Source organism: Poecile atricapillus, chromosome Z, assembly GCF_030490865.1.
Source record: "Poecile atricapillus isolate bPoeAtr1 chromosome Z, bPoeAtr1.hap1, whole genome shotgun sequence".
NCBI classification, from domain to species: domain Eukaryota; kingdom Metazoa; phylum Chordata; class Aves; order Passeriformes; family Paridae; genus Poecile; species Poecile atricapillus.
Window position 1 is genome coordinate 26,024,835 of NC_081289.1, and position 27,655 is coordinate 26,052,489.

The 27,655-nt window shown below is 40.0% G+C and overlaps 2 protein-coding genes and 1 long non-coding RNA gene across 6 annotated transcripts in view; 1 reads left to right on the forward strand and 2 right to left on the reverse strand.

Moving 5' to 3' along the window:
- Positions 1 to 11,372, reverse strand: part of LOC131573820 (probable ATP-dependent RNA helicase DDX17) — a 19,842-nt gene extending 8,470 nt beyond the window's left edge. Inside the window, exons 1-10 of the mRNA XM_058828095.1 lie at positions 10,842 to 11,372; positions 6,613 to 6,763; positions 4,565 to 4,664; positions 4,301 to 4,434; positions 3,661 to 3,726; positions 3,217 to 3,358; positions 1,462 to 1,622; positions 1,204 to 1,376; positions 774 to 884; positions 267 to 328 (exon numbers count right to left, since the gene is read on the reverse strand). Coding sequence (XP_058684078.1) covers positions 267 to 328; positions 774 to 884; positions 1,204 to 1,376; positions 1,462 to 1,622; positions 3,217 to 3,358; positions 3,661 to 3,726; positions 4,301 to 4,434; positions 4,565 to 4,664; positions 6,613 to 6,763; positions 10,842 to 10,885 — 1,144 coding nt within the window. The 5' untranslated portion in view covers positions 10,886 to 11,372. The remainder of the gene's footprint in view (positions 1 to 266; positions 329 to 773; positions 885 to 1,203; positions 1,377 to 1,461; positions 1,623 to 3,216; positions 3,359 to 3,660; positions 3,727 to 4,300; positions 4,435 to 4,564; positions 4,665 to 6,612; positions 6,764 to 10,841) is intronic.
- On the forward strand, positions 9,914 to 27,417 carry LOC131573823 (uncharacterized). Of its 3 annotated transcripts, none has more exons than XR_009276263.1 (3): positions 9,914 to 10,475; positions 18,524 to 18,656; positions 26,487 to 27,417. It is a non-coding gene; the product is annotated as an uncharacterized LOC131573823 (long non-coding RNA). The 3 variants fall into 3 exon arrangements; XR_009276264.1 differs by having other exon boundaries at positions 9,914 to 10,306; XR_009276265.1 differs by lacking the exon at positions 9,914 to 10,475 and adding an exon at positions 11,423 to 11,499.
- LOC131573821 (meiotic recombination protein DMC1/LIM15 homolog) lies at positions 12,995 to 24,120 on the reverse strand. Of its 2 annotated transcripts, XM_058828096.1 has the most exons (13): positions 23,827 to 24,120; positions 23,163 to 23,207; positions 20,763 to 20,909; positions 20,375 to 20,457; positions 19,734 to 19,786; positions 18,798 to 18,839; positions 17,546 to 17,618; positions 16,782 to 16,873; positions 16,206 to 16,279; positions 15,989 to 16,103; positions 15,098 to 15,158; positions 14,462 to 14,578; positions 12,995 to 14,007 (listed from the first exon to the last, which is right to left on the reverse strand). In XM_058828096.1, exons 1-13 carry the CDS (start codon positions 23,884 to 23,886, stop codon positions 13,938 to 13,940), a joined length of 1,032 nt encoding a protein of 343 aa, XP_058684079.1. In that variant the 5' UTR covers positions 23,887 to 24,120; the 3' UTR covers positions 12,995 to 13,937. The 2 variants fall into 2 exon arrangements, with proteins under 2 accessions (XP_058684079.1, XP_058684080.1); XM_058828097.1 differs by lacking the exons at positions 16,782 to 16,873; positions 17,546 to 17,618.
- Positions 27,418 to 27,655: the final 238 nt, after the last annotated feature.

Here is a 27,655-nt window from a genome sequence, read left to right on the forward strand (position 1 = left end):
CAGGATATAATGCCTCAACGATTTTTCAAAATCCAGCTGCATTAAGCAATTTTCCCACTTTGTTTTATCAAAACAAATCAAAAAAGACACAAGTACTGAAATTAAGAGTACGAAAGCAAGAGAAGTTCTTTTACATGTGTCTATTTGGTTCAGAGATTAAAAAAAACAACAAACAACAAACTAAAACCAAACAGACCAGAGAAAAACATGTCTGGGTAAATTAGGTACAACAGCCCGAGTTATTCTTCTGTCAGTGATGGACTCACCATTAAGCACCCAATCTCTTTCTGGCTGACTCTTGTCTCCATGGATACACATAGCTGGCCAACTGCCAAACAGAGATGTACATTAGTATAGATAGAAAGTACATACATTAAAGGAAACAGGAAGCTTACTGGCATTTTGTTTAAAAGGGCAAAACTACAAGATTTGAGAAATATTTTGTTCTCTGGCCTCTAGCTACCCAGCACGTGTACTGTAAACCCACTACCTATATAAACAACCATTAATGCCAAATCACGTTCGCTATATTGATGCAGTCCCCATCAACATATCAGGATTCTGATACACTAAAAAAGCTGCACCGCTTATAATCTTTCTTGTACTAATACTCTGATGGAGTGGAATCTTCTGGGAAACAATGACTGAATTCAGCCAAGAAAATAACAGATAAGTTGTTCCCAACAATACCATCATGAACATTTAAACCTTACTGCTATTGATTACAATTTTTGTTTCCCACTAGAGAAAAAGTGGAGGGAGAAGCTAATCACCCATCTCTGCGCATCCTTCGAGTGAGATCATCACATCGCCTCTTTGTCTCCACAAAGATGATAGTCTTATTTTCCTTCTCTGCCATGATTTCTTCCATCAGCTGTATGAGTCTAAAACAGACATGAGAGACAAGATGGATAACCACATGTACCAGAATATACAATCTCTCTCCCAAGGGACAGTGAGGACATAAACAGCACACATCCTCCATACACATGAGTCAGTATCACACAGAACTTCTGCTGGTTGTACAAAGGTATGGTCAAAATATACATGACAAATTAGCTAATTACAGGACTGATTTACTTTGTAACACTCAAAGGTTAAATAGTAGTACAAGTAAATTCACTATTTAGAATTCCTAGCAGGCTTACAAAGCATTGCAGACTTTGAAGTACAACCAAAGAAAGTGAAATGGTGGGAACTTACTTATGGTCTTTCTCGCTTTCCATGCAAACATCCACTATCTGCAGGATATTGTGGTTGGCACTTAACTCCAGGTTTCCCACATTGATCTGAACATAGTCCTGCAGGAAGTCCTCAGCAAGCTGGCGCACTTCTTTTGGCCAGGTGGCACTCCACATCAGAGTCTGGCGGTCAGGCTAAGGAAAAGGGAAAACAGATTTGTTTACGGTACTAGATTTCAAACAGGAAAATCAAGGAGGCTGTTTTAAAAGGATCACGCACCCTTATCTGGTCAACAATTTTACGAATTTGTGGTTCAAATCCCATGTCCAACATTCTGTCAGCTTCATCCAGCACCAGGTATGTACAGCGACGAAGGTTGGTCTTTCCAGCCTCAAGGAAGTCAATCAAGCGACCTGGTGTAGCAATGCAGATCTCCACACCTTCAGAAGAATAATGAAAAAGAGTAAGGCTCTTCATTTGAATGTCAACTGGTATTTTTAGTCAGAATGAATCACCTTCCAGAGCAAAATTGTTTTAAAAAAAAAGCACCACCCTCATTCGTACCCAAGACTGAGTCACTTCAGTCGAAGCCCCAGTTCCATTTAATATTTTTTCCATTCTGAAATTACTGTTACAGTGCCATTAGAATAATAAATGCAGTACAGAAATGAAAAGGTTACTGCTAAGAACACCTGTGAAAAGCTGTCCAAAAACCAGGAATGAAGAAAGCTTCTACTCAAGCCTGAACCACCTTCATCCAGAATTACACAGTCTAGAGAGGTGTCATTTTCAAACATGAAGTGCTCCTCTTGCCATACAGGTCAAATTACTTTCACTTTTTTTCAATATATAAAGCCAAAGCATGGGTTTTAATATTAAGCAATTATACACCAACAGTGGAGGACAACCATCCTATCAATGTTTGTGGGGATAAGAAGAGAGTTCAAATATTCCTAACTAACACCAAGCTGGGCAATTTACACATTCCTTAAAATCTTGCTTCCACCTGTCCCAAATTCCCAAATTTTACAGGTGAGTATTTCACTGTCACTGAAATGTCCACAGAAGGTTAAGTTTCTGGAAGAAGAGGCATGAAAAAGATTTTCTTCTTAAGCAGAGAATCTATTTTACAGCACTCCAGAAAGGTGTGCAAAAACCCAGCAAGCTGATCCTCCCAAGGACTCTTCATGAAACCTTGGACTCTTCCACTGAAGATGTTGGTTTTGAATTGAAAAGTACTGCTTTCTTGAACAAAGATATCACACAGACTTCTACCATGTATGCCTTTATCACACTGCTGCAGTTTGCAATAAGAATCCTGCAAACTGCAGTGGTAACCTAAATGTTCTGATTTCTTAAATAGACCTGTATGTGTGCCTGCCTTGATAATAATTCTTGCATCTTTTCACATAATTCCATTACATTTTTTATCTGGTGAAGATGAAAGCCATCAGCACATTCCTGTATTTGAAATTATAGATCACTGTACTACACAACTACTATGTTATAGTGGTTTTTTACAGGGTACATAGTACTTAGTGCTTAAGAACAATTAAAAAAAGAACAAAAACCCAAAAATTACAAAAAAACACTGTGCCCAAAGCAAAACCACACACTGCTCTTGCTATCCAGAAAAAGTTTACATCAATTCAGAAACGAGGTTTTATTATTTCAATGAACATAGGCAGAAAACCTGAAATTTGCCTTAAGAAAAATCCTTCCTTAAACACGCTGGTATTGCATTTCCTTAAAATAACCTGTTTTTCTTTCTTTCTGTGAAGTTTTCTTTTCCCATTTCAACACCCTGATGATCTTCACAAGTGCAATGTTCAAAGAACAAACGGAAAGAAGATCTAATATCCAAGTCACTATACAGCAAAGAAGTGAACTACACCATGAACTATCATTGCAACGGGAAAATGAGACACTCGCTCACTCTCACCCCCTTCCAGACAGGTTTTGAGAAGTTAACTTTTACAGAGACTTTACAACAGTACTTCCTCCAGAAACTGCAAGCACCCATTTTAAAATTACCTCTTTCTAAATCTCTGATCTGGGGACCTTTGGGTGCTCCTCCATATATGCAGGTACTCTTCAGTCTTGAACATTTGCCATAATCATCAGCCACCTGCTGCACTTGCTGGGCCAACTCTCTAGTAGGTGCCAGAACCAGACACTGCAAAAGGAAATGATTCAGGAAGAGTCAAGCTGCATACATATCCCTAACATAAAACCATAAGCAAAGCTGAACCATCTGCTCTTTATTAGCTGAAACATTTAAGTATCTTCATACTATGTTAGCAATTGCACAGAATTTCAACTGAGTGGGATGCTCACATTGTGGTAGTAAAAATTCCTATTCAGATACAAATAGGATAGGAAAAACTACTATTCTGATACATCAATTGAATAAAGCTCTATCTCATTAACAATGTCATGCCATACATATAAAAAGGAAGAGAATCAATAAGCACTTACAATTGGGCCATCTCCTCTCTCCAAGTATGGCTGGTGGTTGATGTGAACAATTGCAGGCAACAAGTACTAAAACAGAAGTAAACAGTATTCTGTGACATAGAAATTGTGATTCTGTAAAACCAGACACCCTGCATTTATCCAGCAAAACAGAAGATTTTCAGAGCTGCTGACCAACTGCATCCACTTTGGCATGAGCACGAAAGCTTACTTAAATTTGAAGCCTCAATTAGCAGAACTGAGTAATCGTTACCTCAGCCAGCGTTTTTCATAAAGGATAAAAAGCCTTTTTAACACTGCAGTTAAAATTAATGTCTATGCTGAAATTCAACCGTTTTTTATTTTAACCTATGCAGTTTATAAAACAAGTGTGCTAAAGAGAACCTGGTTTTTAAACCACAATGTAAGCATAGACCAAAGAGAACTGCCTAAGCATCCAAAGAGGAAGATGAACAAAATACACACATGTGAATACAACAGGCTTGTAGTTGAGCTTAACTGTCCCCCATGATGCAATACAAGAAGCTTTAAAAACGTAATCATCCCACTGGCAGTACTGACAAGCCCAAAAACTAACCCACAGGCAGTTTCCGCCAGGTGACCAGGAAAGCTAAATGAAGAAATAAAAGGAAAGAATACGTACTGCTAGTGTCTTCCCAGAGCCGGTCTGTGCAATGCCCACCATGTCACGACCACTGAGGGCTAGTGGAAAGCCTTGGCACTGAATCGGAGTGGGTTCTGTAAAGTTCTGGTCCATCAAGGCATCCATCACATACTCTTCAGAATTTAAGAAAAGAATAAATTTCTTAAAGGATAACTGAGGCTTTAGAGAACCTTTTAGAGAATAGAACCAGTAACACTTTTCTGAGCAATCTTCACGATATTAAAGAATGGTAAGAACACTTACGTGGAAAGCTACACTGGTGGAAGGCAAACACCGGCTTGGGGCAGCCCTCCATTCCCCGAATTGTTATCTCCTTCTTCCTTCGCAATTCTTCAACTTCATACTATTTATGTAGAAAGAAAGAAAGAAAAAAACCCAAACATCAACAGGGATTTAAAGTGCCTGTTTCCAACTACTAACTCTGTTCTCCCCTCTGGATTTGTTAGAGATCTAAATTAAAACAGAGATCTAGAAAAGACTGCTTTCCTAAAGACTTTATTTTAAGACTGAGGTATTGTACAGCTTCTCAGACACAGAGGTATGAGCTCCCTATATAGCCTAGAAGGACAAATGTCAATCTCTTCTTACAAGCAGCCCTTGTAAATGAAAAGTATGTTAACAGAATACTTTTAGGAATTAGACTTTTTCCAGAAGCCAGAAATGACCAACAGCTTGAAAAGTGATTAGAAACAGAGGATAGGAAACTTGCTTTTTGTGACAGTGCTAAGAATTAAACAAACTAACTAGGTCCTAATATACCATGAACAGAATGCAGGGCAGTCCTTCTCCTTCAATTAACACATTCCAGAGGTAGATAAATACAGAGTTCTTGCTGGATAACTTGCAACTCAAATGTTGCTTGGAATTGTTTCAGAGAATGGAAGAAGTTCTGAAAACATCATAATGATACCCTAGGACCTCACGATTTTTTTAAGGAACTGCTTGTAACATTTCTGAAATGTGTGGTCACACAAGCACAATTTCAGGATTAGAAAAAGTGTTTTATTTTTGTCTAGGTTATCTTGCAAGTCCAACTGCCTTTTTCAACATGCTTGGACAATTCCTGACCTTACTGTAATACTTCGTAGAAATCAACAGAGACATATCAATACCAAATATAAACTTTATCCAAAGCAATATATTCAGTATTTCTGAGAATCCCTTGAGCTTGAATTAGGAGGTAAAAAAAGAAAATTACTTCTGTGGAAAATGTGAAAATCCTTTTAGCTGGCTAAGCCAAAGGCAGCTACGGCAGCTCACGCAAACCACGGTTCAGTAGCTCAAGTTGTGGTATCTTTAAGAAGTCAATACCCCCTTCAATTCCTTTATGCCATAAGCGTATCTCATATAAGGATTTCTATGTCTATGCGATCAGATAATGGCATTTTATTTGTTGCCTCATGTTAAGAACAAAATATCTTAATTTCTAATTATTAAAAATACACTGCAAGAGGGAATAGAAGACTAGACTCAAGTTTGGTAGGAAAGGAGGATTACTGTATCTACAGAGTAAACACAGAGCACCTGGTTTTGAACCCCCTGTGTGAGAAGGACATTGTTTTAACAGGGCATGACTAATTATGGGGGAAAGCTGGAGGCTGCAGTACAAGCCATATGAAGACATACTAGGAGCACTGGATTTCTTTAGCTTGGGAAAGACTGGGCTAACAGCAACCTTTAACTGCTACTTTCAACTACTTGATGGGTCACTATAGGAAAGATGTTCAAAATCCCATGAGAAACATTAAGCCCTGAGACAGCCACCCAGAGAGGATTTAAATTCTCCTCATCTCTGGGGATAGTCAAACTAAAAAGGACAAGGCACTAAGCAACCTGCTCTATTTCTACCATTAGTGCTGCTCTAAGCAGAGGATTGGACGAGAGGTGTCCCCCAAGGCCTCTTTCAGCCCAAATTACTCTTATGACAAAATATTACTTTCAAACCTTTCTCATGTATTTCTGTCACTTTTAGTTCATTATCTTAGGTTTTTCCAGTGCTTCTCCAGTACTGTTACTCTCTAAGTTTTATCTCCACTGACAAATTGCTGGACCAGACAAACATTATGAAGAGTCATTACAAATTACAGTATCTCATATAAAAACAACCAAGGCTAGAAGCATATCCTTTGCTAATGTTAAATAGTAAATGCAACAAGAACCAGTATTCAGCAGAGTACACACGCCAAACAAGCTTAATGAAGAGTCAGCTCTATTTTACATGCTGTCCCAGACTTCCTAGGACAAGTTTTTCAACTTGTGACATTTTCTGTTGCAGACAACACAGCACTTACTGGAGTAAGCCTGGCCACTTCCGGATGTTCCACATAAAAGTTCTTCTCAAACTTGGGCAGTTCATTCAAATCCCATTTTTTCTTACGTAAACGTTCCCCTGGATTACCAAATTTCTTTGGAGGAAGAGGACCTCCACGACTTGCTCCAAACCTGTGAATGTGAATGTTAGTTATTTAAAAAAATACTACCAGTACTTAAAAACTATTCTAGAACTACTCTGGAAATTTCTTAACCATTTTCTATTGTGTTTCCCCCAAGCTGACATATGAGCACAACATTCCAGCAAGTCACCTCCCTCCAACCACTATGATGGTATAAAACTTCTTGAAATAATATAAACCTGCTTTGGGTTGTTTCTGAACATAAAACCATGTTATTTTAAATCACCTCTTTAAAGCTCCTGTCTCTAGTGTACACCTATAGCATTTGTCTTGAAACTGATAGTGCACGTACAACACAGTTACATAAAAGGGATGAGAAAAATCTCTCCTTGTAAGTTCCTTCTCTGTCTCTCAAGGTTAGTTTTACACTAAACAGCTATTTCACTATCTCCCCCTCTTCTCTCCATTCTTATCAAGAAGTATGCTTCAAATGAAAAACAGCAGCCTGAAGAACAGAAAGTAAACAAGTCCAGCCAAGCCTGCAAGTCCATCTGTAATTCTGTAATCAACAAAACTGAAAAAAAACCTTATTTTTAAAAGGCAGCCTAACAGGAAAAAAAACAAACCCAACCAAAAATATACCTGGGAAAAAACATCCTCTCTCAAATGCATTGTGATGAAGACTGAAGAAAGTAAAAAGTTCAAGCTCACAAAAAAAATTCTAACTATCAGAACAATCCAAAAGTTATTGCTTGCTCTTTCTCTCTAAGTTTTCTTTATCCAGTTAATTATATACACTTCAGAAGGTTAAGAACTAACCGCAATGACTGGCTAATGCAAAAGCCAAAACATGAGCTTCTGGCAGTAGCTGTGAGAGCAACTAAAAACAAGCGGCATGAAATGACTATTTACTGTAAATATCATAAGTTGTATTTTAAAATAACACATTAAAAAAAAAAGTTACAGCACTTTCATTAGTGTTGTACAAACTCAGCAGAAAGACCTTTTCAAAATGCTATCAAGTCCATTTTTGTCCTAAAGTTACAGCTTTATGCAAAATATGAATTCATGAGACATGCCCATTTCAAACAACTTTTAGACAGCAAAACCAAAGTGTCTGCACCGTACCCAGGTAGTCCACTAGCAAATAAAAAACTGGTAATGAAATAAATGGAAAGCAACAAGAATCTCAAAGAAACACTCTTACATGAGTAAATTGTGGATGAAAGAGCGGGTGGAAGAGTTACCAAAAAATAAACAAGAGCTGAAATAAAAATCTGAATTATCTTAAGTACAAGACTACCTGCTCAAACATTAAATATATTTGTTCTTTAAATCACTTCCAACAGAAACTATAAATTATAGTGACTAAAAGACCAAAGAAACAGAACTGAAATCAAGTACGGTAGATATAATTTAACTTAAAATCTGCTAAATTAGTTTAAAATGTCTGCTGTGTTGCAACTATGCATTAGGCTTCTTCTCTTTCCCATAAATGTCCTTTATTTTCTCATCTGTGTGTCTATCAGATCTCCCAGACAGCGTGCACAGTTATCAAGTTCTCTTCACATGAAAAAGACTGTGAAACACAACTTCAAAAACGCATTTATGTTTCCTTTCAGGACAAAGGAAAAAAAGAAGGCACAAACTTTCATGGAAGTTCACCTTCAGTGATGATTTTCATTATCAATCATGTCAAACTGAGGTCAAAACATCAACAATTTCAGTACCCAACCAGTTCCTACAAAACCCATAACCTCACTCAAGTCCACCGGAGGTTCAAACGGTCGATGAGCTCCCTTAGAAAAGGAAACATGACAGGCCTGCTTGCAAGACTGGACACTGCCAACAGCTGGGTACTACGAATACTTGCTCCACAGCTATCCAGAGGGAAAAAATGATATATTCTACACAGAAGGCACATAGGAGAGTTCTCCAAGTTCAGCAGGACAAGGAGTTTCAGTTCTCCACTCTTACACACAATATGCCTGGATACTGACCTGAAAAGAAGGAGCCCTACAGGAGCCCTTGAATGCTGCCTCTGTGGAGGTTTATTTGCTAAACTGGCAGTAACTGACACTTCACATTCTGACTCCAAGTAAAATGAGATTCCAACTCCAATTAAACTGACTTAAATCTAGTATTTCCATGGTTTGCCAACAGCTCTCTTTTCAAAGGTAAATTCAGGCTGGCTCAAAACATTCTTCCCTAATATTACCAGTGCCATCACTTCTGGGACAAAACTGAGTAAATCTGATACATTCCAGAGCAAAACATAACGATTTTCCATCCTAAGAAGTCACCCTGAGCTCAATCCGGATGAAAGAAAATTAGAAACTTTGTATGTGATTAGACTACAAAAGAAGTGGTGATAAACATTCAAATGGTGCTGGATCAGCACACTGGGTGGCCCAACATTTTATACAAGTTATTTATGAAGTAAGATAGTTGTTAGTGGTTACAAGTATTTTCACACCTTAAAAGGATGTATATAACAAATGGAATCCTAATGCATTAAACCTTCCAGGATAATATGCAAAAAAAAAAAAAAAAAAAAAAAAAAAAAAAAAATCATGCAAATGTCCACAAACTTCACAAAGAAGCATATAGGCACTTCTTTTACTCATGCAAAACCCCTACCTAAAAGAGAAGCATCCACTATAATTAAAGACTCTACCAAAAATGAAATTACACTAATTTTAAGGCACATCAAGTGTTGTGTCAATGCTTTGGCCAGTGTTCTTTTAAGGAACTGTATATAAATCTGCATACTCAAACTCACTCACTAAACTCCAAAACCAGCTGTGGTCTGATCTATCTCAGACTTGCCAAAGCTCTTACTCCAATGTCCTTGTGTTAAACTGAGCTGGAAATCTCTTAGCAGAAAAACATCAGAACCCTCCTCTCTGTGAAAAAAAAAAAATATGAAAGTATCTTTTAATTTCAGAATGTTAAATGTGGGTGTAAGATAAAGCAATGATACAACTATCTCCCTCCACAGATGAGAAACTGAATGTCAAAGTGCATTGCAATGTATAGCAAAATATTCTTTAATCTCCCAGTGGCAAGGGAAAACAAGAGGAAAAGGAAGTGGGGGAGAAAAAAAAAAAGGAAATAAAATGCAGAGAACACTCATTAATTGAGATCTAGTTTACCATACAGCAGAACCCACATTATATGTCTTTTGTTAATCCTTGAGAACTAATCATGATCTTAAAATGCCACCCTCCGAAACTAGTTCTAACTTTCTCTTTAAAAAGGCCCAGCACAAATGCCTCGTTACTTCCAAGTAACCTCGAGAGATTTAAAAACCTCGAGACTCAATCTAGTTATGTAGTATAACACCACTGTATCTATTGCTGTCATTCTCGAAAGAAAAAAAAAAAATCACATCAAATCAAACCTGCAAGCTAAACCTTCCTTAAATAAGATTCAAGAGCATCAAGCACTAGGCCTTCACAGAAGCACACAAACAATTTCTGTAGCGCTATGTAAGCTTGGCAAGTGCCCAGCACCATGGTTCACAGAGATCATTCCCCCGAGTGCCCGGGCCCCCCGCACGGCAGCGTTTCCAATCCCATTTCCTATCACGGTAAGCCTGGGAGTGCAGCTGAGACAGATCTTTTCCCCACTGCCATCTTCCCAGTAAGTCCAGAAGGAGCAATGACAACCAGAAGGGCAGACAGAAGGACAACCAGCCCTGCCAGGGCCACCAAGACCTTCGTGGCTTTCGGGGGAGAGGGTGCCACGGGTCTCGCGGGGTAAATAAGGGGGCTGGCAGAAAATAATTAAGGGGGCAGGGTAGATAAGGCCTTAAAATTGCAAGTAAGGCTGAGAATTAATTACACATGAACGGTAGAAAAGCTAAGTAAATAATAACAATAAAAATATATATATTAAAAACCACAAAACGCTCAAAACCCACCACCCCGCCTTGGGGAGAGGTAAGTCTCCAACTACCCCCGCCCGCACACGAGAATCTATGGGGGGCAAAATCGCCACAAACGGGATTTTGCCTCCCCCAATGCCGCCACTCCAACACACACCCCCAACCCCGCGGCCTCCCCCCCGCCCCCAACGCAAGCGTTCGGTTTCCCCCACCGCTCCCCCGACCCCTCCGCCCTTACCCGCCGCGGTCTCGGTCGCGGCCCCGGTCCCCGAAGCCTCTCATCGCCCCCGGAGGGGTGGGTGAGAGGCAGCGGAACGCCGGCCGTGGGGACGGCGAGGGACTGGGGGTACGGGGAGAGGGTCCAGCCAGGGGCGGCTGCGCCTCGGAGGCCTCGCTTTGCGCCACCTCGCCTCTTTGCTGGGACACAAAAGGAGAAGAGGTGCTCAGTGGGTCCGAGACCCGCTGGGCGTCAGCGGCCGGAACGGCGGGGCTCTCGGTCGGCTCCAGGGCCCGGGTAGTGTGGAGACACCAGCGTCTTCTTCCTCCGCGCTCCCGGCACAAAATGGCCGCCGTCGCCCCGGCCCGCTCCGCTTACGTTACGGGCGGCCCGGCGCTGCGCAAACTGCGGCCCTCCGAAACACCTACGCCTATTCACGGAACCAAACTACGCCCTAAGCGCGCTTGGCGAAACACCGCCCCGCGCAGTAGCAGGCGGGCTACGAAAGTGCGTAACGTTCTTTACTTAGAGCCGGGGCCCCGCGTGAGAAAGGCGGAGGGGAGGAGTAACGCTATTCCTCAAAGCCAGCTGCGCAAGGAGCGCGCTCCGTAACCCCTTCTGCAGGGCAGGGAACACCCGGGCTGAGGCGCACGTTACGTAAGCGCAAGGCGTACGCAAGGTGCGTAACTCAAGCTGGCGTAGGGCGGGAAGAGCCCGGTGCGTTTGGCGTAACATTCTTACGCGGACCGTGCAGGCCGGGCCGGAGGGTTACGCTGGTTTCGCAGAGGGTTTGAAGAATACGTCCCGTGGCTTACGCGCCTGCGGGCTCTGCCGAGGTGGCGGCGGGGTTGAGGGCGCAATGATGGGACAATGGCGGAACAATAACGGGACACTGGGCGACGGGGCGGGAGCGGCCCTTTGGACTTCTGTGGCGGCTCGGGAGGGCCGAGGTTATTCCTTGTCAGATTAGTAGGGGCATCTTGCCGGGGCGCTGGGGCAGGAGCAGAGTGACAGCGGCCATGATGTTTGCTGTCGCCTGAGCGCCGGCAGGCCGGGAGAGAATTCCCCAGATGAGCCAGAGACTCCTCGCTGAAAAACAGAATAATCCAGGAGGAGATTACGTGGCACAGACCATTAATCTTTTTGTGCTCTGTGTGTGTGCTGTCGCCAAGTCACTGTGTCGTGGCACAAGGAGCCGTGTCCCGTAGGTGGACAAACACCAGCCAAACCCAGCTCCGTGTTATCGCTATCAGCAGTGCTTTCTGGGCTGTCAGGTTATCAAAAACTGGTTATACTGCCAGAAGGGAAAGCGAGTCCCCTTTACTTTCAGACCCTTCCCTAAAAATATCAGCCTAAAACGACACACGAATTTTAGTTTCACATGCTAGTTATATATATATATATGTATGTATGTATCACATGTGTCAGAAAGGAAAAAGCAATCTGAGTGCTAAAAATAAAATACTGGAAGAAAGCTGGGCCTTTTTAAGTGGGTGGCAGGGAGTCAAGTGACACTGCAAACTCTCGCTAACACCGGGTACTTGGCCGCTGGATACAAATGCCTCGTGTGGGAAAGCCTGCCACATGCAAATGGACATTGAATTAAATGACAATGGCTGATCCATTCCTGCTCTCTCACATCAGCCAGCCTCCCACCCTTCAACTCTCTAGACTTTTCTCCACTGTGAAAAATAGTACTTGACCTCAGGAAAAAATATAATCTGTTAAGAAACCACTTAAGGAAGGCAAACTCTCTAGGTCTGGCACAAGGAAAAGCCTGACTAAAATGTCAGACTTCCATGAATTTGTGGTCATTGCTGCCTTTTAACTTGGTGATATCGTATATGCATTTGATAATCTAAACAGAAAAAGTTATTTTGCCAGCGAGGACAAGTTCTTTGACCAGATCCCGAAATTAGACTCATTGTAATTACCAGAGGACAAAGTAAGATTTCCCCATTATATCCATGTGTGTGTATGTATGTATGTATGTATGTATGTATGTATCATTTAATTTATTTTAAAACAAGCAATTCCATGAGCTTTGGAGATATTGCAAAAGGAGCTGTTATTTTGGCCCCCAATGCCCTCTTTTCCTCTTTATTCCCAGCTTCTTTTGCCCCCTGTGACCTACATCTGTGGCTAGTTCAGAGTTGTGCCTGTGCTGGCTGGGTTGCTCTGCAAGCTGAATCTTAAGGTCCTTTTCCTTGGTGTAAGTGCTGGTGCCAGCCTCTCTCTCCTATCTAGACACTGGATATATTTTATTCTTTTTAATAGTAACAATATTTAATATTACTTAATAGTAATCTTTAATATTCTTACCTATACTAGAAGAATGGCAAGCCAATTATGTCAAGTTTGTTTCTTTAGAGAACTAGAAGAAAGGTTTTAAGGTGTGGTGTTGCACTCAGATTATTTTTCTCGTGAAAGATCAATGAGATTTTTGAGAGGAGAGTTTAATTCAAAGCACCCAAACATAGTCAGACTTCTGTTCTAATTCATAGTCTTTATTTTTAACTTTAATAAGAACAGGTTTAAAACATTCTGTCCAAAAAGTAGAAAATGCTAAATAAAAACATAAACATTATCTAGTCGAGATAAAAATGTTTAAAAACGTATTCTTAAAACTACTTGTTCCTCTACAGTACATGAAAATCTGTCAAGTTCTTGAGCTGTTGTTCCTCCCACTGCCTTTTCCATCTATATGTGTCGATTTTATAACTGAGTTTATTCCAGTTCTGTTGCATTTCACACTGTTAAATTCTACCACTTAGACACTCTCTTTGAAATAAATTCAGAAAGAGTATATTCACTCCCATGTGAAAGGACAGGTTTGATTTTCACAAAACAGAGGAAAAGGATTCTAAGAACAATTCATAATCAAATTGCTTAAATCTTTGTGTGCTAAAAGGTCAGCTGAAAAACAAAAATCCTAAATGAGCCAAATTCTCATTCAGTAAAACTGAACTGTACAGAGTTCATCCCAGTATTGTCCCAAAATATCTAAAATAGCTCCCAAAAGCTACAAATGCAGCCAGGTAGTTGCCGACCTTTCACAAATCTTCATCCCAACTACCCAGCTGTTTTTCAGCTGTACATTTACATAGTTTTTTTTACTTATTCTTTGGCATCCCCAATCCCTCCAGTGGTTATTGCAAATGTGGCTTCATTTTCAGGCATCTCAGGGCTGGGAGAAAAAGAAACAAGAAACTTGTGGGTTTCTCCACGTAAAATGCATGGAAATAGTCTCCAAAATGTTGTGGGTGTGAGCAACCTGGAATACATCACTGCCTTTATACCTATGTGCAAACTGTAGAATGTGCTCAATATCATCAGGATCAGAAAATGTGAAATTATCGTGTCAGGAAAACTTAGGAATTTAACATGTCCAGAATTTTCTTGCCAATGGACCACCAGTCCTACCAAAATACTTGATGGTCCTCATTAAGAGCTGAGCATCTAGTAGGATTTATGATGAAAGATTATGTTATTTAAGGTATGCAATGTGCAAGACAACTTTAATTAGTTGTTCAATCTGTTAATTAGTTTGTCCTTTCAGATCTCCTCCCAGTGTATCATCCAGAAAGTTTCAATACCTTGGACTTTGTCACCTTCCCTCCTGTGAGGGAAAGGTGGTTTACCTGTCATAGATCTTTGCAATACGCAGCTCCCCTCTCCCTTTCCTCAAACTGATCCTGGTAGTTGAAGCATGAGCAAGGATGTGGCCCCCGATGGGCTTTTTTGGGTCTGCCTGAAAGCTGAATTAGCAAGAAAATTGTGGTGATTCACTGTGCAAATTCCAGAGGTTAATACTGTGATTAACTGTCAGGCTGAGCCCTATTCAACTCAGTAATGAATAATCAATAGGGAAATACATTAGAAACCTGACTTTAGCACACTTGTCTCAAGATAATATGTTCCAATGTTCAATGCATCATTTACCTCTCATTAAATTCAAGAGGCTCAAGAAATACAGGCCTTAAATATCACATATAAGCTGCTCCAAAGGAAAATGTGCTGCATTTTCAATATTTTTTATAGCTCATTTTCTTTGTTTAAGTCACAGTGAAATCACACTACCATACCAGGCAGCAGATAAACATAAAAAAACTCATTCTAAAAACTGAAACTTCCAGATGTCATTTACTTATGATTCCTAATACCACAGGGAACAATGACCAATCTGAGCTTTCACTTCAGTGCCTCTGGCTCCTTACAATCTCAGTTCTCATTCCTGTAAAATACAGGAAGTTTTTTTAAAAGAGAAAATATGTTACGTCATAGTTGCTCCTGGGTCAGCAGTCATCTGGTTGGTCACAAACACGGCCACATTATATTCTGCAAAAGAAAACATTGCAAAGAAGGTAGACTTCATCCAATTAGAATTCCAAAATATTCTCTCATCCATGGTAAAAATAAGGTTTCTGCTGAAGCACTTCAAATTTCAAGTGAATTTGGAAATTTGGAAAGAAGAAAATATTCTTTATGACTGATGGCTGCAGTTAATCAGGACACAGCCTAGATTTGCTCCTGCCTGGCTTCAGCTGTAATATGCCAAAAATGAGCACTTTTCAGAATTCCAGTGAACAAGTCTTTCTCAGTTTCCATCTATTCTCTGTTGGCTCCCTGCCCTCAGCTCCCTTTCCTTCCTTTTCTCTGTTTGCCTGGTTTTTTGCTACTTCACGAAAAAAGCATTTATTCATTCCTCATCAACATTTCTGAGACATTCCAAAGAGAAGGAACCCTATTCATCATGTCATCATCCCTCAAAGCATTGCAAAGTACTGAGAAAGTAGCAAGAGGCAAGGCTTTTTTATTTCTCTAGGCACCATCCTCTTTTCTCTATCTTTCTTTTGTATTTAGACTGTTGAAATTTGGGGAAGACAATTACTCTTACTGAATATTTGTCCAGTTCCACAACCTATTATCTCATTTAGGGCTTGACAGTATTTATAGAAAAACTCTAAATGTTGGAAAGTCCAGAAGTTTTTTCAATCTGTCATCTTGAACTAATATGTTATCAGTTTGGTCGTTTTGGTAACTGACAGATGTGTAAAGTGAGGAAAGATCCCTGATAGAAAACTTGGACTACTGGGTGGTTGTGCTACCAACAGCTACTGGTAGTGGCTCCAGCCCATGTTTTCCAAATCTTACAATGTTTCCCGTACCTTCTGATATTTTTTGGAGCCTTGACAACATCTGAGCCAGTTTCTGTTGTCGTTCGGCCAACTCTCCGCGACCACTGAAATCCACACGGAAAAGTGCCATTATGGAGTCAATGATCTGCATTGTAATCATGCTAGATAAGTAAATATAGTGAAAGAAAACAGGAACACTTATTCTGAAAACACTAAGCATACAGAAAAAAAAAAAAAAGCCTTGTACCAATAACTTGAAGATACCAGCTTCCTCATGGAACTTGGCTGCTACATAGTCAAGCAATTCCATCTGATGTTCACCTAGTGGGAAGCAGAGTTGCCAAGACAAATTAGGATCAGAAAGAACTCTGAAGGAACAAAAGCCTGAACTTTAAAATTCCACTTTAAATGTCTACACTGGTTATATTTTCATTGCCAGCAGTTTTAAATCCAGTCCCCAGTAACAATCTACTTTGCAGGTTCCAGTTTCTTCTCACCCATCTCATAACGCTTCTTTGCGAAAATCTTCACTCTGCATGAAGACAACTTTTTGTTGTGTTAAGAACTGAAAAGCAATGTATGCATTTTAATTTACTGTTGAATTAAATGACACACAGAAAATGTTTTAATCATTTATGTTTATATTGCATTCTTAAAGAAGTCCTATTTCAAAATTTCTTGATGTTTTAAAGCAGTGTCTTGTGACACAGAGTGTGTTGAGGTGTTAATAAACTGATAAGTGTTAATAAACTGAGAACTATTAAAATGGGTACCTGAGGGAAAAAAACCCTAGATATCATGCCAGTGGCAATAATGATCTTACTGGTATATGCACGTGCATACAGCACATTGTCAAGTACTGCCTCGTGGTCAACATTGAAGCGATCAGCAATGTCACGCAGGCGGTCTGGTCGGCTGGCATTAGTCAGAGTTAAGGATTTCTCCTTGTGCAAACCATGCTTTGAAAGTAATAAAACTCCATTCTAAAATAGGACTATGGGGAGAAAAAAAAAAAAGAAGAATATTTATTTTAGTCCTAGAGAAGACTGACTTTTTGTCTTCAGGCTGTCCCACGTACCCTAAAGATAGTTTAGGGCTCACGATGATAATTGTTTTGTGTTTAGGGTTTGAGGCAGGGCGGTTGACATATGGATATCTGTACTCTAGGAATTTAGCTGTGAGCAAAACCTGTTTATACACAGTCTACTGAAAATGTGAAGTGTTAAAAATAGTGTTTAGTACTTAGATAAATTTATCTTGAATAGAAAAGCTGCTATAACCTGTAGGAGGCCTACTAGATCTCAAAAAAACCCAAAAACTCCAAAAACAAACAAACAAACAAACAAACAAAACAAAAACCAGTTAAAATCCAGTTCCTAACTAATTTTTCCAGGTTGGATTACATCAAATGACAGAAGAAAAACTCACTTCCCTGTGGGCCACTACACACTCTGCTCTCCAGGATTTCTATATCAACCATAATATTTTACAAGTATGAAGCTATCCAGAGCCTTTTACTTCCTTATAACAAAATAAACCAACTTTCCAGTTCATCACACCTGTAGCTTTTAACAGTCAAAAAGATACAAAGTGTTTTCAGTATCAATGAAGATAATCTTTCCACCTGTGTAGCCGTTTGGTCCTGGGAGCTGTGCTGTCACTACAGAGAATCATAGAAGATTAAAATGAAAAAGCAGGACAAATATTTTATTACTCCATCTATTACTATTTTTTTAGATAAAATACAACTGTTTATCCATATCACAAAGAACTGTCAGTTTTAATCAATGTGAAAATCAGGAGTATCTTGTCTTACTGCCATCTTAAGAATGAGCTCAAGCTGCCTTTCCTGATTGCTGATCAGATGAGATTTAATTAGTGTCAAAACTGTTTTACTCAGTACCATCTAAAACTGTATATTTTAGGGATATTATTAGTAAATTCTTACACACAAAGCCTCCTCTTAATCCTCTGCCCAAATTAATTCTATTGGCTTAGGTAGGCGCTTTTTCCAGCTGTAACTCATATGATCAAAAATTCTTTGGATATGAATTTTTCCTGATATGCAAATAGTTGCTGATTGTGGGTTTAGGCTCTTTGGAGTGAATAAGCAAAAATATTCAGTCCAGTTGTAATCATTCATGCAAAAGGGTATGACTCTGCTGACCATTACACTGTACTAACCAGAAGAGGCCCTATTTTTCCAGAAGATGCCATATTTCACTTTGCAATACAGGGGGTTCATTTAAGAGAATTTGCCTACCCAGTACCCTCTGGTAATTCCAGCAGCATTAACAGTTATGTAAGTTATTTACTACTCTTTACACATTGAGAAACACCTCTTGGAAATCAGAGTCCTGCTGGTTTTTGTACTGCCCAAAGTCTGTTTATCCAGTCACTGACAGCCAGTAGTGCCCTTCCAGTGCCCTTTCAGAATGGCATATTCAGCAAAACCTCTTGAAACCAGGACAGTCAAAGAGTTGCTGAGAAAAAAATGTTGCCTCTGCCCTTTTCTGAGCAATGTCCCATCTACATACGACCCATATTTGTGCTCTTCTTTTCCAGATGGTGTCTTTCACTGGTTTATCTAAGACAACCTATTATCTTCACTCTCCTTATGGCAAAACTTTCATGGATGTGAGCATTATTAAAAAGTAACCATTTATATGAGTTCTCTACTCAAACACAGTTTATGGAGGTAAGAGTCACCAAGGTCTATTTCACTGTATATGTAGAAATAAAGATTCTGACTTGTCTCTACATGTTTAATTCTGATATAGTTGTAAACAACAGATTCACTGAGAAGAAACATCACTCTCTTTTAAGGTATTATACCTACCACAAAGAGTGTGAGATAGCTGAGTTTTGCCTGTCCGGAACTCTGTTAAATAAAGGGAAAAAAAGAGTCAGCATTTATTTTTTCAGGTTTGACAGATTCAGGAATTACTGCAGTTAGGAACTCTTAGAAAATTCACCTCGATCTCTAGCTTTTAAAATAATTTAACCTCAATTTCTAAATCATATTCTGTGTAGGAGAAATGTGTTACATGAGAAGCAAAATCTGAAATGCTTTAATTTGATCATACTTGACTGCTGAAGTAATTTATTCTCTTGTGTATAGAAGTTAAAACCACATGGCACCTGTGGAAAAGTGATAACAGGGGGGCGGGGTGGAGAAGAAATGGTCGATTCCATTAACCTAGCCCAGTTTCATTTCCAGTAAAATGATCAAGGAGAAGCTTACAAGTTTATTAATCTCATTCTATCAAATCACATTAGTCTCCAGTTTGTCTTTTCTAAAGGGAAGAGAGTTCATAAAACTGTGTTTTATGAACTCTTATTGCTGAAGTGTCAAGCACCAACTAATTAGGTGTACTGTAATAGTAGCTTAATTGTAATTTCAAAGTCTTACATGAAATGCAATGTACCTTAAGCGTGCATAACTAAGATACCTTCTGTGACAATTCTATTACTGGAAAGGAGCACACTGCATCAGGGAGAACTTTGGCATGTTAGTAATAGTCTTAATAATGCTATGTTGTACTGAATCAGCATGCCCAGTAATGATTACGCAGCTCAAATTTGGTCCACAAGCAAATGAAGAGGAAATATGGGAAAACATTAAGGGAAGTGGATTATTTTTTCCTGCACTCATGCAGACACTCATCGTTGTAACTACAATGTGGCAAATTTGATAGAAGTAATCCAAATTGAATTAAAATCTAAATTAAGCTGCAGTTCTTTGTTTGGTAATGCTTTAATGTGGTTCTCTCACCTCCAAAGGCCTCAGTGATTGCCATGCTTTCAATCCCACCACCCAGAAGTTTACTGCAGACAGGGAGAGGATTATGATATAGTTAAACCCAAAAAATCACAAGACGAAAGTAAAAAAAGAGATATTTTTACTACTTTAAGGAAAGTAATTTCCGCCCTAAAGCACCTCACTTGATGCATTAAGTGCAGGGCACTAAATGATCACTGATTCATAAAGAATTAACTCTGTCTTTACCTCCCTTTTTGTGTGCAAGGGAAAGATCTATAGAAATTATTACTGGAAAGAAAGGAAAGAAAATAACGTTCTATAAAAGTATCTCAAGGGAGGACTCGAAGACTTGTAATTTTGACTTGAAACCTGCAGATTATTTTGATAGGTGAAAAAAATATACTTTCAAGATTTCTGGATGCCAACTATTTATTTACAGTGACTGTACAAAGTCCAGTTTCCCCTCAGAAAAAGAACTGTTTTTGGTGCTTATTGATGTAGGCTTCTTTAAGCCAGCACTAACTCCAAGTGCAAGGGGATCTATGTGTCCTAGCTGAGAATTTATTCCCTTATATTTCTGTGTCTTATTAAAGACAATTAAGATGATTATTGGGAACATTTGGATGAAGGAAGGATATAAGAGATATGCTTACTCAAATTCCTGGCTGCCAGTGGATATATGAAATACCATCTTCCGTTTTTCACTGTATTCAAAGGCAGTGAGGAAGCCTGGTTCCTGGGAAAGACCAAAGAGAATGCGAGAGGTTTATTTTAGCTTTAAACTGAAGTTAAAAGTGCAATATCCCACATAAATATCTTCTTTTTCCCCCCCTAGACTCATTCCAGTTGTTGGGGTATAAAAAGCACCACAGCATTGGTCTGGTTGTTGTGCAGTATAAAATATTATGCCTTAGAGTAACAGGCAGAATAATTTTCAAAATTATTTTGATGATGCAGTGGGAAATCTGCTAAGAGAAATGCTGCACAGCATTTTGGAGAGGTTAGCATAAGTTCAAACTCGCAGGAAAGTGACTGGCTTACAACAAGCTTGTTTGCAGCTTCTTTAATCTTGTCCACTTTGGCCTCTGAGAGCCCCTTCACATTGCACAGTGCCCGTCTTGTGGTCATCTGGATGCCTTTAACTGTGCAAATTCCAACTGCCTTCAGCTTTTTAATATCTGCTACATTCTGCAAAGAAATTTCCCTTCTGTGAGTACTCAGGACAGTTAACAACTAGAAGGTGAAGTAAACCTTAGCAAAATGTTTTAAGTTTAAAACATTTTTAAGATTCATATGCATGTGTTTTCACCAAGAAAGTAAGAGATTTACAGTAAAGTCTTCATTGTATAGTTTGTGACACCAACAGAACAAAACTTTGAGTAACATTGGTGTGAAGGATCATGGTGCAGAGAGCAGCTCCTGGTGGTTTTGAGAGAAAGGTGTCTGGGTATTTCCTTCTCCCCTTTCAGTGTCAGTTTTTCTAGATCAAAGCTGATGGTAAAGAAACAGTACAGAATTATTTCAGATAGTGTGGAGCTAGGACACCCTATATATAACCTTCAGTCTGTTCTTGGTCCCATAGCACAGATGATCTGTAGATCAGATAATCTGGTGGTGGATAGTTGGGAGCTGATTCACAGGGATCATTGGAAGCTGAGTCTAACTGCTGTGCTGTTTCTGCATGTCCAGTTTAAAACATGTGTATCCTGCAGATCTGACTGACACTTTGGGCTGGAGTGAGCTACTAGCTTTTCATAAATTGCACATAAAAAGCACAGCTTCAGACAGCACCCTACTGACACATTTTGCCTTACCTCATTTTATGATTCTGACATCACTGGAAATGTAAAAGCAAGAACAGATTACTCACAAGAAAACATACTGTGTGAAAGGTGTGGGATAATACACCTTTTCTAAATTTCAATTTTCTAAATTCAATTTATCATTTCTGGCCAAGATTTTTCTTTGAAAAAAAACCTATGAGCTGGACATATAATCTATTTATCTAGAGTGTGTGGGTACATAGAACATAAGAAGGGAGGGGAGTTGTGTGAGAAATTAGTCATGTTTATTTGGAAGCTTATTTCTCATCCTGTGATATGTGTGTGATACTCAGCAGAGGCTGAGGGGTAACAGCACCTTAAATCCTACTAAACACTTTTGATCACCGAGCCACAGTCTCAGTTGTTCTAATCTGATTCTCTTTCTAGGCACACTGGCAGATCTAGTAAATGTTTTTCTCTCTACTCTTGGAAAAAAATTCTAAATCCACAAAAATTATTTCTTTGGGTAAATGAATTTAACACATATGGGTCATCATATAGCTTGCACAAAGCTTTTAGCTGGTAGAGCTGAGAACAAAAAATTCCTCTGAGGTGTGGGAATAACCACTTGGAAAAAAAGAAACAAATAATGGAAAGGAGCAGGAAACCTTTACAACCCCAGAAGAACAGCCTAAGTCATTATTCTTAGTTCTCAAAACTCTTTCATACATTTGTATCATCCTGTGAATGCCATGCCTTGTTTCATACTGACAGGGTAGTACAACTCCCTTCCAGCTCAGGTCACCCTCTGATCAGCTAGTTAAATTTTTAAAGCAATAACTTGTTTATTTTTCCTATGTTGCCCCATAGTTTGAGCTCCCAATCATGCAGTCCTTCTTCAGAACTATCTTTAAAACTGCCAATTAAAAAAATTACCAACAAGTGCACTGCTGACACGGTCAGCCCAGTAACTACAGCGCTGACTAATGATGAGTCATTGTGACATGTCTTCCCCATCTTTATCTGTCTGTAGTCACTTTTATTAGTTAAATCTCACATTACTTCAGGCAAACCCAACTTTTTATTCTGCTCTTATAATTCTGAATACAACAGGAATCCAATCCATGAGCCAGCCTCCTAGATAAACATATAATAACTGCAATTCAAATAAATAGATGATGTTTATGTGATGATGGTAACAATGATAGGAATTCACATTTGATGAAGAAAACTAACCACTTATTTTTCTAGCTACTAATATTTCCCTCACTCCTACTCTACCCCCTGTATCAGCATGCTGAAAATAGTATAGTAACAATTGTCACAGTGTAATTTCACAGGCACCAAAAATGCAGGAGTAATTATAAAGATTGGCAGGAACAGGAAATAATCTATCACACAGTTTTCAAATAAATTAGCAAGCAGTTGGTTTTTCAAGAGTGCTAGGTGCTAAATACTTTGAATATCTTGACACTTTATTTAGGAATCTGATGTGAATGAGATTTTCTAAAAATCTGTCTTACCACTAAAGGCAAAATTTTTCTCCACCGATTGACTTAGAACTTATTGTAGGGAGGAATTTCAGTTATTTGCATCAATGTGTATACAATTTTGGAAACAACCTTACAGAAGCTTTTGAGGAACAATTCTGTGTGATCACGTGATTGCTAATACTTACAATTCCATGCTTCTGAAGCAGGTCAATATCCTGAAAAAAGGATTCCTAAACAAAATAGCAGAAAAAAAATAGATGTTGCTTTTTCTTGTTATTACATCTATCTCACTATGTGACTGTTTCAGATTTGTAAACATTTATTGATTTTTCACAAATAACACTGTACCTTGTTGGACAACTAAAATAAGCAAAGCCATAGTGAGCCAAAAAGGCTGACACATTTCCTATCATCTTCTCCATAAAGTGTATCTTCACAGGCAATTAAACCTCTGCTGCACTAATCAAACTAGTATTATCATCATCAGAATCTGCAGCTTTTCTGCCATAGTTTCTCACTCTTTTCATGCTGATGGTCATTCCTCAGAAGCAGAAAATTAACTGATAGTCCCCTTGCATTTAATATAGAAGTGTAAAATATGACAAAATAATGATAATCTCATTAAAAACTGTGCACAGCTTTTGAAAGGTTAATGAAGAGTACTTGAAGAGCCAGGCTGTACAGGGACTAGGGGAATGAGATTTTCTTAGTAGACTGGAACAAAATTTTAAATTCACTGAACTCCCTGATAGTTTTTGGGGACCTCCTGTCCCTCCATGGGTTTCATAACACTATCAAAATACCTTCAAATGTTTGTTGCACATAGTTTTCAATCCATCACAAATTTACCTCATCATCCTGGTATCCTGGTTCTTCTTGGACTACTTGATCCTCCATGGCCTTCATCATGAAAGAGCACGCAATAAAGTATCGATCACTAGTGGGAAATGCAAACAAAGACAGTCATGGGGAGGCAATAAATGAGTAAATGTCTGTAAAAAGACTTTTAAGAAGTCCTTGAACTATGGAAACATGTCAGTATGACATCATATATGGATTTAAATTTGGATTCTGCTTCTTACTCTTCATTATCTGACCTACCAGACCAAAAGGAGAAAACCCATGGCTTTACACTCAGATGAACCAGTGTGGCTAGAAAGGGCTTAATAGGAAAATAGATCTTATTCCCTTATGACAATCTTGGGTCAGAGATGAGTTTTGGAGGTGGGAACATTTAAAATTAATTATCACTAGTGGAATTTATTCTGGTAAGAATGCCAAAGGCAGTCTGTGTTATTGTAACAAAAACTGGCATAGCTGCAGACAGAATGGGTAATGGAAAGGCAATCCAACATCTCAGCCTCTCCATCTTTATGTGACAGAAAACCCACAAAACAGTGCTGAGAACGCTACAGCTCCTTAGTGATATATCTTGAGAGCAGATTATTAAAGCTGTATTTGTTTTGAAGTTCTTGCTGAGGTTCAGAATTATCAATAAATGCTGAAGATGTGCAGGTAAGGGCTTTAAGGAGTATGTTTGTATGGAGAGAACAAAAGAAGGGTAATAAAAATCTAGAACTTTTATTAGGCAAACCCATATACAAAGAGCTCATTTCATGTTTTTTCCCTATGTGATTTCCTGTAAGCAAGGCCTAGAACTGGAATAGGCACTTAGTGACAGCATGGTTAAATAAGCAAAGTGTGACCTCCTTAAATTTTATGAAAGCAAGAATAGCGAATACAAAGTAGTTCCTTATAAATACGATCTTATAACCAATCTACTGTACCATTTCTGTGGTTTTGTAAATGTGTTAAGTTGCTTCTGTATAAATTGTGAGCTTACCTTTGGTGTTCTAGTAATGGGTGATCAAAGTTTTGTAGACCACCACAGGAAAATGTGTGCATATATATACTTGCTCATTTGTTAACAAAATCCATAAACTATAAGATGGGCTATGTCTAACAGAGGTTATGATAGTTTAGGCTAAATATCTGCAAAAAGACTTTTTTTCAGCTCCTAAATGGATACTAAGTTGCTTGCAAGAACCTCGTGTGTATAACCTTGTGTATATAGAGGCTGGGAAGGAAAGGAACAGAATATCAGAATTTCAGAATTATCTTATTCTGTTAGTATATAATGGAAATATTCTTATAGAACCAGTTGTTTCTGATAGTGTCATGATATATTTAATTTCTATATATCAGAATACTGAAAATTATGGAGTGACAAATCATGCCTTCACATAATTAATTAATTACTATTAATTAAAAAATGCTTCAGGAGAAAAATCCCCTAGCTTCGACTACCGAAGGAAGAAAAACAAATAATGCAAGAGGCATTAAAACAATATTACAATCCCCTCTTCATTAAAAACGTCCTCACAAAATGCACACAATCCTCCACTTCAACCACCACTGAGCAGGTTATGGGACCGTTCTCCTACTCCCCATCCTTAGGCAATTGGCATCTCACAGCAGAAGAACGAGGCAGACCCAAACCTGTGCCTTCCTGCAGGCTATAAGGGAAAATGGAGAAATTATACCTCACCCTATTAAAAGCTTTATGTACGAAAAAAATCCTTCTGTTCAGTGGAGTGTTGGCCTGCTGCTGGTGTGTTGGCACACCTGAAGAATTCCAGTTACCACTGCCTGCAGTGAAGCACATAGAAGGGTGAAAGTCTGAGACAACCGAACAAATCCACGAAAAACAAACAACAACCACCTCAAGTACCCAAGGGTAGGTGATCAAGACGTGGATACCGCGGTGTCCTTGCAGCCTGCGGGTGTGACAGGGACCCGCTCCCTGCAATTCCCCCTGGGCTTGGGCTGCAGAAAATGGCAGCAGAGCTCGGTTCTCCGGGTCTGGGGCAGGAGGCGATCCGACCTGCCCCAAGGGACTCCACGGCAGGACCTCACGTTTGTTGACTCAGGGGAAAATAACTGATTAATCATCATCAACACACGGATTTATTTGGCTTTTCTTTGCCAGCTGCCTCCTCATGAGATGTACATTCCTGTCCGCCAAAGGACGAGGAACCGCTGAATCTCCCTCCCCCGCCGCGGAGCACCGTAATTCCCCATCAACATTAGAACAGTAATTAAATCCCCAGCTCATGCCCGGGCAGCTCCGGGGGAGAGGGTGGGTGCAGTACCCGGGGCGAAGGCTCCGAGCTCGCCACGGCCGCACGCCTTGCTCCTCCTGAGGGCACGGCCCCGCCGCCTTCCCGCCGCCGGCGCGGGGCGGGGCCGAGGGGGCGCCGTGAGGGCGGGCGCGGGCTCCCGGCGGGCCCGGGCTCTGCGCCTCCCCTCACCCCCGCCCCGCGCTGCGGGACGCCTCAATCGCCGTCCTCAATCGCTCCATCGCCCGTGGTTTATCGACTAATGTCCTCGCCGTCTCCCGGGAATATCGCATTGCCCTCGCTCTACAGCTGGAAAAGGCAGCCTCAGCTAAAACCGCGTTGGTTTGGAAGGCTTTTAGTTCAGCTCAGTTCTGCCTTTTGTTTTTCCAGGGTGCCACTCACGCATCTTCCTCAACAAGGCACACACGGCGTTTTTGGATTGGATGGCCAAAAGCTGTCAGAGAGCTGGAAGAGAAGTGACTTGCCTGGAGTCACAGGACAAGAAAATGAGGCTGAGTCATACACATGACTTAATCTGCCATTTTAAAAGGATGGAAAAGGTGCTTTTTAGGATATGAACACTTCTACGAGACATCTGCACTCTTCTTGGAGACAGTATTTGGAAAGCAATTGCCCGTTTTAGCTCGCCTCTGGTAGCACAGTTGGTACAGGACTACATGTCAAGGAGACATCACATCTCCTGCGAGCAGGAGGAGTTCCTGGCTGCCCCTTATGTGAGCTTGGAATGGCAGAAGGGATTGGAGCGGCATCTCAGCCTGTTTCAAGGGGCTTGTAAAAACTTCCCCATCCTCTGCCTGTGGGAGGTTAAGGGCACCTTTTCCAAGCCATTTCTTAGCCAAGTCAGGAAACGAAGCAGCACAACCCACGGCCCTGTGCCATCATCAGCACACCACAGGAGTGCTCACAGGGTCCGCATTCGAAATATCAAGCAATTTCTTTAAGTACCAAAAGGCCAATCCTGGGAGCCCAAGGCTTTGTTTATACAGAGGAAGTGGCTGGCACAGCTTTTGAAAACCGCATTATTCCGCAAGAGCTATTCCAGTAGAGCACTTAGGCAGACAGCCCTTTAAAGGGTTCCTTCACAAAGTATGCTTTTATTCCAGAACAGAATGCACTTGCAGAGGGTGACCCTTCTGCTGCTGCGAAGCAGCTCTGCAGCAGATAATACCTCACTCTCTGTATCCCTTCATGATCCTTTTAGATTGTAAAATGGTTCTCAGAAAGGTCAATGAATGCACAGAATCCTAAGACCATTTCCCACTCCGAAAAGTTACTTTGGGCAATAAATTACATTCTACAACTTCAAAATATTGTGTGATCATTAATTGCTCATTCTGCTTCCAGCTGGTGTTGTACAAGAACCTCACAGATCCTGTCCTGTTAGACACTGGCCAAAGTGAGTAGAGGCATCCCTCAGTCTCCTCCTTCCATTTTAGAGGTTCTGCTGCTAACCAATGCATCTCCATCCCTAGGGATGTACTGGAACGAGACTGTAATATGCATTTCCTCTCACTTGAGATCTTGTACCTGTTTGGACA